We start from the raw sequence: 13,287 nt of genomic DNA, 5'->3' as shown, positions 1-13,287 counted from the left end.
CATAAAAATTATAATAATAATAAAATGAATAGAAGTAAAAGAATAATTCAGGCAAATGCCTTGTTAAAAAGAAATGTTTTTAGCCCCCTTTTTAAAAACCTCAACGGACTGTGGTGCTCTCAGATGGTCGGGGAGAGTATTCCACAGCCGAGGAGCAGCTGAGCAGAAGGCCCGGTCTGTGCAAAGGTGTGTCCTGTGTATGGGTTGGAGTGTGTTTGAGTGTCCAGAGCGGAGGGAGCGGGTGGAGGTCGGGGGAGCGATAGGAGGGGCCGTTGCTGTGGATGCACTGATGGGTGAGGAGGGAGACCTTGTATTCAATCCTGGAGGAGACAGGGAGCCAGTGTATGGAATGGAGTATGGGTGTGATGTGATCATATTTCCGCACTCATCAGGATCCCAGTAGCACAGTTCTGAATCTGTCTAATCTAATCTAAATGTGTCTAAATCTAATCTAATTTAATCTAGAATGAATTGTGTTAGACAGTGTATGATAAGATAAGATATTCCTTTTATTGTATGTATCATATTAAAGCTGCTGTAAGCGGTGTTCTTTTGTTAAAATAAGGGTTAAATAGCTCTACATTCCGACAGCCATCACTGATATAGTGTTTGGTCAGTCGCCCAGTCCCTCCCAGTAAATAATAATAATAAACTTTGATCTGTCTACTATTATGCACTTTGCTTCTACCTTGTAATCTCCCTTGCCTATACTACTACCTACTATGCTAATATGTCTATATATACTACTATGCACTCAAGACTGTAACACTCAAGTAACAACCATCAAATACACGCACAGCACACACATCCACACGCACACACTCACTTTAAACAAACAACTCACTGCAGCACCCACTTTACCCACTTTAGACACTTAACACACTTTATATTTATTGGTAAAGAATTTGCACTACAACTCATACCTCATTACACCTTACTGTAAATTTTACCTAAATTGTACCTCATCCCATTCCTGCATTGTACTGTATATTGTATTGTAACTCATTGTTACTTTTCTACTCTGCATTGTATATTGTATGTATATATTGAACACTTTTGTCTACGTACTTGACTTCTATTTTATACTTATTATACTTATTTTTATAATTATCAATTTTTATCTAGCACAATCTCTGGAGCAAAACAGAAAGAAGCATTTTATATAAAAGTATTCTGTACTTTTGTATGACAACTAATAAAGGAACTTGAAGTTCAACACTGTTTGACGAACAATATCACTGACCCTAAGCTGCCAGAGTAGTAGTACCCTTCCTGCTGACTTGTTGCACGCAACTTGTAAGTGGCTTTGGATGAACTAGATGTCTGAATGGTTTCTTACCCGGTTGTCTCTCCGGTCTCTCTCTCAGGGTGAGACCAGCCCCCCTCCCTCGGTGCTGAGGACCCGCAGCAGGGACTCCCCCAGCCCCAGCGAGGAGCTGCCCAGCCCCCTGGCCCGGGGCAAAAGAACTGCCACCCGGTGTATAGGACAAGCGGGAGATGGCCCGGGCAGCGACGAGACCACCAGCCCCCAGCACACTCCCAAGCGCCCGCGCCTGTCGTCGGCAGGTGGCCCTGTAAGGAAAACACCCCGCTGGCCATCCGTGCTCTCACTGCTGCGCCGCTTTTATCATGAACCAGCTAATCATAAACACCCTTTTGTGTAACTTCAGGACATCAGATGCTCAAGTTAGCAGTTAGTGATCGCTTTCAGTCAACTATTTACAACATAAAACGTACAACCATACTAGGGCTGACCCCTATTAGGGGGCTTTCTCACTAACTATTCGGGGTCGAATCACAGCCTGATCACACCCAAATAGGGTGTGGTCGTCCTACTGAGAACGCTCCCCCCGTCCCCGGGGACGCTGATTCGCTCCAAACCTGGACCACTGAAATAGGTGGTTCCGGGTGCGCGCCAGTGGGAGCGGGGGGCGAGGTGTACAAGCTTGTACCAAAACACGGAAGAGGCTTCTGTATCAACTTGCTGACACACACAACGTCGTTACTGTAATGCTTTCATGCTTGCTTGAATTTTGGGCAGATAAAAACATACAGCAACAACTGGACAATACCCACAAAACGATATGTATAGGCAATTTGGCGAGTTCAGACCTCAACCAAACAAGCATGTTGAGCATCACGGCTCAGTGGATGAAAACATGAAGCCACGTTACAAGCACAAGACTTCCCTGGCTCGCATTAGGCCTGGCAAATTTTTTGCCATTGCTATGTCTATACATTGGTTTCTTGTTCGAATGCATTTATTTTCTATAGACCAGTGGTGCCCAACCAGTCGGCCGTGATCGACCGGTAGATCAATGACATGATGCAATATAATTGACGCGAGCAATGTTAGCTGCTAACTAGTAATAAATAGGCTAAGCTAACTAGCGTTAGCCGCTAACCCTGGAAAACGCTCAAAGCCGACTCCACGACACCAGTTCCAGTTCCATTTGTGAGAAAAGGGGGTGGGTTATATTGACAAGGCTTGACAACAGAGGTTAAAATATAACTTCATATTTATTGGTTATTCGTTTCTTTATATCAGCATCCAGTTTCCACCACTGTGTTAAACTCTTCCTGTGTTGACGTTCGAGCGTGACATCATCGCCTACGGCAAGCTTACACGCTCAAAACGCAAACCGTAAACAAAACCCAGAGCGCACCAAGACTGCAGTGTGTACACAAACCAGAGGGGGGGAGTTCGCACCCAAGGACGGAGCGGAGCTGATTCGACCCCGAATGGCAGTGAGAAAGCCCCCTTAGTCGACTAATCGGTCGAAAGGAGCCGTAGTCGACTGCCAACCTCTTAGTCGAATAAAAAAGGATTTTTTTTAATATCATTCTTTCCAAAAGAAAAGAGGCCTCTAACGCTAATGGCACGCATACCAGAGGCTAACTGCCTACAAAAACAGGCACAGAGGCACTGAAAGAGGATTTCACCCATCTAATGAACACACTAGACTAGACGAATATCAAGATGTATCCATCAGTGGACCAATTGCATGCTTTTGCAGAGGACAAGAAGCCTTCAGTCGACTCCTTCAGACATTAAGCACCCCCCACAGCCCAAATGGAATGAAAAAAGAATAATAATAAAATCATAGTCGACTATCCAAAACTAGGCTGGTGCGGGCTAACTGGCTATCGTTCCGGGAGCTAACGTTAGTAGTACTAGGCTGGTGCGGGCTAACTGGCTATCGTTCCGGGAGCTAACGTTAGTAGTACTAGGCTGGTGCGCCAGTGGTGCGGGCTAACTGGCTATCGTTCCGGGAGCTAACGTTAGTAGTACTAGGCTGGTGCGGGCTAACTGGCTATCGTTCCGTGATTTGTTTACTTGGTAACACGGGTTGCTAAGGAATTTAGGTTCGAGGTTGAAGAAAGTGCACTTTTAGGTTGAAAGAACGGCCCTAATGTCAACGTGTTTCAATATAAGCGTTATGTATGGTGATAACAAGTATATTGTTAGCCCCCCCCCCCCGCTGATAAATGAAAGTCATACCGTCATAATACAGCAAGGTATGACGGTATGAAAAAAATTATACCGCCCAAGCCTACTATTAACTCATTGACCGCCGGAGGTCGCTGTGGGCGTATGGCCGTTTGTGCCAGCGCTGTAATGAAATGGCGGTACATGTTTGTAGTGCTGAAACTATATTAAATATTATAGCTATGGATCTAATGACATAGTCCATTGTCATTGAGTTTCTTCCGGTCAAGTTGCAAAAAACTGATCATTCTTTCATCAATACATTCCCGTTTTATATCGTGGTGAATATGAGTATAGTTTTAGGGTAGTTCTGTGTAATCCCGGGAAGCGCTGCTAAACAGCGTTTTAGTGCAATTCACTAAACGTTGCCATTCCTCGCTTGAATCAACAATCAATCTGAAATCAACGCTAGATTATTGGTATTATGTTTCATCATGCATGCATACAAGGGGGGGGGGGGCGCCCCTCTGTGCTTAGATTGCTACCAACGGGATAAGTTACACACACACCACACACACGCTCCGATCGCGGGGAAAGAATTATCGGATCAACGCAAGATTGATAACATTATAGTCCTTACCTTGTCTATGATGTACTGCAAAAAGAAGAATCCAATTATCTGATCGCCATTCCAACGTAATCCAACGCCGCAGCTCGGCCCAGACGACAAGCCACATCATTTCAAATGGAGTGCAATAGCGGCTGCAAGGCGTTAGGCGGTGGTATCTGAACGTTGCGATCTCAGACAGAGTGCCACACATTTCCACAGCACAGCAGGATGAATTATGAATGCAAATAGCGAATAAAAGAAATAACGATCCAATAACGAGTATACTCGTTGTTGGCAGAATTCGATTGACGGGCTATAACGAGTTGACTCGTTGTTGGTGGCCATTGTGTTAAGTAAAAAAATATATAATAATAATTCAACTCTCTATTCCAGGAGGGTCCGATACATCGGAATGCATTCGATCCGCTCGCCCAGCACAGAGACTGGTGCCCGTGGATCACCGCGGGCAAAGAGAACACGGAGCCTGGAGTCCTCCCCTTCCTGCCCGGGGACTCTCAAAGCCAGCAGGGGTGGAAGGCCGCTCTGAACCTCCTCCTACCGATGAGGAAAAATCCCAACGCAGGAAGTGGTCCTAAACAGGCAAGTCACTGGACCATTTTGTGTCCCTTACACAAGAAATCCCTGTTAGCAACAATATCTGTGCAAATAACATATTTAATTTAATTAAAAATCTTTTTCAACTGATTACGATAATATCGAATTATGAACCAGGTGTCGATTTGTGTCCTGAGTAAATCGTCACTCCTAAAATAATTATCACATTTATGATCCTCCTCTAAACATTATCTAAAATGTAAGATGACTTTAACCTCTTAAGCCTGAGCCCTATTTTCTGAAAATCCGCCTAAAATACATAAGTAAATGGAAGATTGCTCCACTTCTACAAGGTCCATTAGCATGTTCTTGGTATCTAGGGACATCTATGGATCTCATGGAATGTATTCCCAGTGTCAGAAATATTGTGTCCATTACTAGGCTTGCTTAAATTGTGATGAAACAAAGGAGAATATGAATTTCGATTTTTCTTTGCATCTTTGACAGTGAATAACACCATGCTAAAAATGACCAGACATGAGAAACTGCCACTGAGCTCGTTCAGTACCTTCTTGCGATCATGTGTACAAAAAATCTAAGGAAATGAATAAAGGGAAGATGATTAAACAGAAGGTTTTGTAGATACAGTACTGAATTCTGCCATCTGGACTCATGCCATTTGAAATATTATTATAGAATATAGAATATGAGGCATATAAATTACCTTATTGTAGCGATGTTGCACATCTATGGATCGTGCCAAATCTACTCATTCCAATGACAGAGTTCAATTTGGATTTAGTATTACCAGGCGTGCATGAAGAACCGAGAATGAAATCTATTGTATTTACAGTCAGCTTTTTATTTTTGAGACAGCTCCGCCATTTTGAAACCAAATTCAACACGGATGGTTGCTAAATGTTCACAGAAGGGAGACAAACTAACTGTGCTCCAAACTATGCCAATAACGTTCAGTTATGTGGTATATAATCCCGAGAAATAATAGAAATTAAAGATTATAATCAGGAAGTCATTTGCTTCCAGAAGGCTGGAGAACCCTAGGACAGGGGTCGGCAATTAGGTCTGGCCATGGGCCAAATTTTCCCCAAGCCATTGAATGGCGGGCCAGGACCAAAAACAATGGCTAATTTAATATAATGATAGTGAAAAATGCAGCACCACGGCGAGTGCATACACATGATGCACTCGCAAATGGGGGACCCTGATGTAAACAAGACAAACGTCTTTCTCTGGTCTGCATCCCCTTAACAATTGTGTGTATTGAGCCGTACTGTATTGTACGCAATCTGTTAAATAAAGTTTTCATTCATGAACAGCAGATCAGTAGGATGGGCATTTGATGTTCATACAGCACCGCGGCAAGTGCATATACACATGAACAGCAGATCAGAATGCATGAAAAGTAAACACGACTCACCATAACTGCCCTGGTCTTGTTCAGTCCTCCAAAATCCCTGCTAATGTTTGAAACATGTCAAATATCCACTCGCCGCACTCCAATTCCAGATTGGCGTTGAATGCAGCTACTTTATCTGCCAACTTGAACACAGTTGTCATCATTGCCTCGTTTGCTATCTTGTCGCCACATATTATGCAGAGAGGACCTCGGCACGCAAGAGTCACCTGTTGTGATAAACCCGTATTTAGGGATGGGTACCGAATTCGGTACTTTTGAGGTACCGAACCGAAACACGTCTGTACTACCGAGTATCGAATCAAGTGAGATACCGTTTTTTTTTTTTTTTTTTTTACTTTTTTCTTTTCATGTCAACGTTCACACGCACAATATATGCTTACCTAGGATTTGACTTGATTCAACAACAAAGCAGTCGGAGCAATGGCAAGCAGAAAACTCGAAATTGTAGTTATTTGAAGTTTGGATTTTCTTTTTTCACGACTGAGGTAGGTAAATTAAATTTCTTGAGACTAAAGTACCGAAAAAAGGTACCGTTGGGTACCGGTATCGGTTCAAATGTGAAAGGTACCCATCCCTACCCGTATTTTAAGTATGACTCCTGTTTATTAAAATAAGCTTTATGTGTCTTGGAGGTCGTAGGCTCCTCTTCTGGCTCCTCAGTTGGTATTTCCCCGTTGCAAAGAAGCTATCCAAAGACGTTTTTTTTTTTTTTTTTTTTTAACAAATTTTTGCTAACGTTAGTCGCTCGCATCCCGAACACGGAAGTGAAAGTGCGTTAGGGAAAATATACACGCAGTCCATGTGACCATTTCTAGCATTTCAATTGGCTATAGTGACAGACATAGATATGATGAATAGATAGATACAGCTTCACAAAGACACTCTCACGTCACGAGTAGAGTTGTTCCGATACCGATACCAGTATCGGAAATGCCGCCGATACTGCCTAAAATGCTGGTATCGGTATCGGCGAGTACCCTCTAATGTTGCGCTCCGATACCATATGACGTAATTTATCAACAACACTGCGGACGTTGGGCTCTGTAGATATACCCTACTCGCTGAGTGAGCATTATAAAACAAACGTGCTTAATCGACCGTGAATTAAAGTGTCAATTGCCATTTGTCATTTTAACAGCAGAGCAGATACTTTCTTAAAATGCCATCGTCCTGACAGAGCGATGTTGACGGGGAGCTCTGATGAGATCGCTTGGTGGCTGGTGTTATTAGCAGTGAACAGCTAACCGAAAGCTAGCTTTGACGTTACCTTGGCTAAAGTTGGGGCTATTCGTAATCCAGCAATAATGGCTGCAGACCTGCAAGCAAAGTACAGCAAGTTGGCAAAGGAGTATTCCAAGTTAAATCACAATGTCACCAGTAACGTTACAGTCTTCTATGGTCTTTCCATATACCGGTAACTTATGCTAGCTAACCTAGCTCACGTTAACGTAGTCATTGCACAATTGCACGTCGCGTACACAATTAATGACATGTTGCGGACAGCCATATCGGCGACAATGTTTAGCTTTTAGTGCCAAATGATAAGATTCTGAGGCGGAGTCTCAAAAGAGAATGTTGAATATTTATTGTGCAAAAATCACAACAGTTCCTCTGCTACTTCACCGGAGCCTTGACTGAGTAGGGTATATCTGCAGAGCCACTTGGTAACGAGTGCAAAGCGAGTGGATCTAGAGTAGGGTATATCTGCAGTCCTGCAGCCCCATACTCATTGATTAATGATACTAATACAAATCTATACAATCACCTGTTGAATAAATACCATTACTTTCTAGTTATTACTAAAAAACAGTATATATAAAACAGTATCTGTAAAAAAAATATATATATATATATATATATATATATATAATTTTTATACTTTTTTTGTTTTTTTTTTTTTTTTTTTTTATGCACTGGTATCGGATACGTATCGGTATCGGCCGATACCCAAAGCTTAGGTATCGGAATCGGATCGGAAAGGAAAAAATGGTATCGGAACATCTCTAGTCACGAGTGAATATTACCAGCGCGTAAAATAAATATCATATTCTCAAAATAAACTGACGGGCCAGAAATGATTGCTGGCGGGCCAATGTCGGCCCGCGGGCCGCCTATTGCCGACCCCTGCCCTAGGAGATGTAGTTTTTCGAAATGTCAACGCTCATTGAAAGCCCTGTCTTTCCTTCATCATGACTACAGCAAAATGGCCGCTCGGATTTATTTCCGTCAAAATTTTCGATCTTTTGAATACAATTCCTAAACTCATATTTCATTAATAACACTTTAACCTATTGGTAAACAAACGTATTGCTGAAAATATACACTGACTGCTGTTGTGACATGGTTAGGATTTTTACTGTTGGATACATTTGAGGGGGAAAAAACGAGCATTATGTCATACAGTCTAGAGAGAATGATTTATGGCGTGATGTCATTTGCGGTCCGGTACCGCACAGGTGGAAGATGTTAAGTCTGAGCGGTCTTGTACCGGACCAACAATGACATCACGCCATAAATCCATCTCTACAGAATATATGAATTAATGTTTTCTTTTCCAAATGTAGCCAAGAGTAAAGACCCTAACCCTGTCAAAACGGCAGTCAAAGTGTATATTTTCAGCACTATGTTTGTTTACCAATGGTTTTAACTGTTAGTGAAATATTAGTTATAGAAATCTAGTTGGAAAAAGGCAAGGTTTGACACGAGGAAATTACACTTTGTTTGTAGTCCTATGAGGAAGGAGACCCAGGACTTTTGATGGGCTTTCGAATTTCAAAAAACTACACTTCCTAGCTCACGCCAGCCCCTGTCAATCATCTAACTTCCATTTTTTTTTTTTTTTTTTGTGGTCTTTTTCCCCCTCCATTTTCCTCCGATTTTCTCCCATCCCAATGTTAGTCGTATGCCAATTCCCAGTCCCTTCCTGGTCGCTGCGCTTTACCCCCCACAGTCAGATCATTTGGGAGAGTGGAGGCTACCACGTGCTTCCTCCGACACACGTCCAGCCAATCACCGCTTCTTTTCACCTGGCAGCGCGGATTCTCATTGAGAGGGCGTAGCGTGTGGGAGGACCACACTATCCCCCTCACGTCCAATCCGCGCTTAGCAGGCGCCCCGACCGAACTGTAGGAGTCGCTGTTTACAACGACCCGGACCCACCCCGCCAGCTTCTCCCACCCTCTGATACAGCCAATTGTATCAGTGCAGACGGCCAGCCAAGCTGGTGACAACCCCGGAGCTGTGAGCTGGATTCGAACAGGCGAACCAAGCTCACAGCTCCGGGGCTGGTGACGAACGCAATCTCCGCTCGACCACCTGTCTAACTTCCATTTTTTTACTTTTTATTTCTCTTATTTTTTGGGATCATATCCCACAAACCTGAATGTTATTGCCATAAAACAGAATGCAGTTAGTTTTTCTACCTTTCTGTGAACGTCGAGCAAAAAAACGGCGTTGCAATATGATGAAAAATGGTGGAGAAATTTACATTATAAAAAAAGTAACTGTACTCACAGTAGATTTCATTCACAGTTTGTGAATCACGCCTGGTGATACTAAATCCAGATTGAACTCTGCCATTGGAAAGAGGAGATTTGGCCCGATCCATAGATGTGCGACTTGGCCATAATAAGTTAATTTATAGGCCTGATATTCTATAATCATTTCAAATAGCATGTGTCCAGAAACTCCGGATGGCAGAATTCAGTACTGTCTCTACTAAATCTCCTGTTTAATCATCTGCCCTTTATTAATATGCACATGGACCTTGTAGAAGTGGAGCAATCTTCCATTTACCGTAATTTTCGGACTATAAACCGCGGCTTTCCCCCCCATTTTTCGACCCTGCGGCTTATATAATGGTGCGGTTAATCTATGGATTTTTACAGCTAACTGGGCGCGCTCCCTCATCTCTGACCGTCATATCAGACTCCTAAATCTGCTGCAGCAGTGCACGCCTTTCCCCTCCTCCCCCTCACAGACCCACGTCAACAAACCATTACGGCAAGAGTCTAGTGTATGAGCAGCTCAGAGCTCCTCTTTCAACATAACTGAAGCATTAAACAAAATTACTGAGCGTTCTGTGAGCTGGCGTTAGTACCTAGCTGGTGCTGGCTAACTAGCGTGGCTATCGTTCTGTGAGCTGGCGTTGGTACCTGGCTGGCTAACTAGCGTGGCTATCGTTCTGTGAGCTGGCGTTAGTACCTAGCTGGCGCTGGCTAACTAGCGTGGCTATCGTTCTGTGAGCTGGGTACCTAGCTGGCGCTGGCTAACTAGCATGGCTATCGTTCTGTGAGCTGGCGTTAGTACCTGGCTGGCTAACTAGCGTGGCTATCGTTCTGTGAGCTGGCGTTGGTACCTGGCTGGCTAACTAGCGTGGCTATCGTTCTGTGAGCTGGCGTTGGTACCTGGCTGGCTAACTAGCGTGGCTATCGTTCTGTGAGCTGGCGTTGGTACCTGGCTGGCTAACTAGCGTGGCTATCGTTCTGTGAGCTGGCGTTGGTACCTGGCTGGGGCTAACTAGCGTGGCTATCGTTTTGTGAGCTGGCGTTGGTACCTGGCTGGCTAACTAGCGTGGCTATCGTTCTGTGAGTTGGCGTTGGTACCTGGCTGGCTAACTAGCGTGGCTATCGTTCTGTGAGCTGGGGTTGGTACCAGGCTGGCTAACTAGCGTGGCTATCGTTCTGTGAGCTGGCGTTGGTACCTGGCTATCGTTCTGTGAGCTGGCGTTAGTCCCTAGCTGGCGCTGGCTAACTAGCGTGGCTATCGTTCTGTGAGCTGGCGTTGGTACCTGGCTGGCTAACTAGCGTGGCTATCGTTCTGTGAGCTAGCGTTAGTACCTAGCTACCGTTACGGTTTAAACAAATGTTAATAAATGGGAGCTTCCTCAAACAGCCATCTCTTTCCCGACAATCCCCTCTGTGCACGAACCCTTACATATGGTAATTAAACATTAAAACACCTGTACACATCATTAAATTTAGCTGCTGCGGCTTATATTCAGGTTCGCCTTATCGTCCGAAAATTATGGTACTTATGTATTTTTAGGTGTTTCTTCTGAAAATAGGGCTAGGGTTTAAGAGGTTAAACAGTAATCCAGAACTATTTTATTGCACCGTTGCATCATGTTACTGTCTATTCTACTATCTTATTGCACTGCACTATTGCACTATTTCACTCGGTCTATTCTATTTTACTCTTTTTTTTATTATTGTCTATTTTTAAAACGCAATCAAACCTTAAACAAGGTGGCATATTGGGATGTTGGATCCTGTAGAAGCAGAAACCGACTTGGTGGATTTGTATTGTTAGAATATTAGAAATCATATTGTTTAGACTAGGTGTCGTATTTATGTTTGAACTCTAGGGGGCACACCACCTCTATAAGTAACCTAGCTGATCACTGTAATTCATGCACCTGTTTTGGAGATACGTTTTCCTACCCGTTTCACTGTTTGGAACTGACAAATAGAGCAATTGACAACTGTTCTGATTTAACCTTTCATTCACTATCATTCACTTTTGGACAATAAAACCCTGCAAACCGTACTGTAACTTGGACATTCTTCTATATTATTTACATCACATACTTTGTTACTGAGTAGAGAACTAATTATGGGTGCATCGTGACACCTGTCAGCACAATCGGGGAGTGACAGTCGGCCACTACAGATCCTAATGTGAAAAACGATTTTATGTCTGCACTTTATGTGCTTATTTTATGCCTGTCTTTTTTCTGTTGTGAAGCACTTTGAGTTGCAATTTTTGTATGAAAAGTCCTATACAATTATTATTGTCTAATCATCTCTCCCATTGTCTCCCTCCAGGGTCCCCATGACAAGTCTAAAAGAGTCTTTGCCATCCTACGACAGTGGCAGGTGTCCTCTCCATCTCAGTAGACTCCTCTCCGCCCCAAAACGCGACGCTCTTCAGCCCACCTGTCCTACTTTTTTCTTTGTGGTACAGGGTTTGTAGGAATGCTGACGAGGGGGGGCGGGGGGTGGTGTCATTATCCGTGTGTTTCTCGAGTCGAAGGAGGTTTCTTTTTGGGTATTATGTTTAGTTAAGAAACGCTCGTCTTCTCTGAACCGTGAAATTTGTGAATGTGGTCCTTGTGGCTTTTTTAGGAAAACGGAGTCGGTCTACGTGGACTGATGTTAGGGTGTAGTTACCCACCCCGGGGATCAGACGAACTCGGGTGGACTGACGGGACGCTATACTCTTTTTCTTCTTTTTTTTTTACACTGCAAGCGGGGAATTATGAAATCGGACACGGACTTCATCTGGTTTTTCTCCACGGCAAGCCGTCTCAAAGATTCATGTGAAGATCCCGTCCGGTCATCCGTTGAGCTTGTCGTCCCCCGGAGACGCGTGTGAAGTGTGTCGGACAATAACTCCCTAAACGAAAAAGCTTGTGAAAAGAGACCGAATGGCTTTTACACTGGAAAAGAAAAGTGTTTACCTTCGACGTAAGGGGATGACTCGTATGAGGGAAGTGTAAAAACGGTAACTTCGATTTAGCAAATGCTGTGGAAGTCCTTTTTGTGTCTGCTCGTACTTTTATCTCGAGAGCCTTTTTAAAAGAGAAAAAAATTTAATGTAGCTCTGGAGGTTTAAAGCCTTGTTCTGTACAAAATCGTGTTTGAAAAGCAATTTTGTTAGGAGTCCTTTTTTTGAGGGAAGAAAAATTATGCTTCTTTTTCTGCAAATTGCGTCTGCTGTGATGTTATTTTTCTCTTTCATCATACATATATATATATTAACGCCAGGTAGAGTGAAGTATGTGCCATAGAAATCAAAACATGTTTTGGGGATAGAATATTCATTTTTGTCATTTTGATTTGCCTTCCTGCGATTTTTCTTAGCTAATGCAGTCGCTTCTCCTGTGCAGCGCTTTCACCCCGAATAATCTCCATTTGGGGTTTTTAATAAAAATCCTTCTTTTTGCAGTTTCCTCCCGCTCTGCTTTGTTCCACCCTCGCAAGTAGGCTATGTCAAATATGAAAGATGGGGGAGGGGGCATTTTCTATTTTAATATTTTCCTTTTATAAAAGAATATACAGGCAAATAATTTCTACAAGCTTGAACAATAAGCTTGGCTCAAGTCTTTAATGCCTCGTCTCCACTAGCCAGGGTTTAGCCATGCTGTGGCCTCGTCTCCACTAGCCAGGGTTGCCGTGCTGTGGCCTAGTCTCCACTAGCCAGGGTTTAGCCGTGCTGTGGCCTAGTCTCCACTAGCCAGGGTTTAGCCGTGCT

General features: G+C 43.5%; 1 protein-coding gene across 1 annotated transcript in view; it reads left to right on the top strand.

Annotated features, from left to right (window-relative positions):
• Positions 1–12,980, top strand: part of zc3hc1 (zinc finger, C3HC-type containing 1) — a 32,122-nt gene extending 19,142 nt beyond the window's left edge. Inside the window, exons 8-10 of the mRNA XM_084330825.1 lie at positions 1,368–1,574; positions 4,434–4,640; positions 11,859–12,980. Of these exons, the coding sequence (XP_084186951.1) occupies positions 1,368–1,574; positions 4,434–4,640; positions 11,859–11,930 (486 nt within the window). The 3' untranslated portion in view covers positions 11,931–12,980. The remainder of the gene's footprint in view (positions 1–1,367; positions 1,575–4,433; positions 4,641–11,858) is intronic.
• The last annotated feature ends 307 nt before the right edge of the window (positions 12,981–13,287 follow it).

This window comes from Notolepis coatsorum (assembly GCF_963971535.1).
Source record: "Notolepis coatsorum genome assembly, chromosome: 15".
NCBI lineage: Eukaryota > Metazoa > Chordata > Actinopteri > Aulopiformes > Paralepididae > Notolepis > Notolepis coatsorum.
This window is presented reverse-complemented; position numbering and strand designations above follow the sequence as displayed.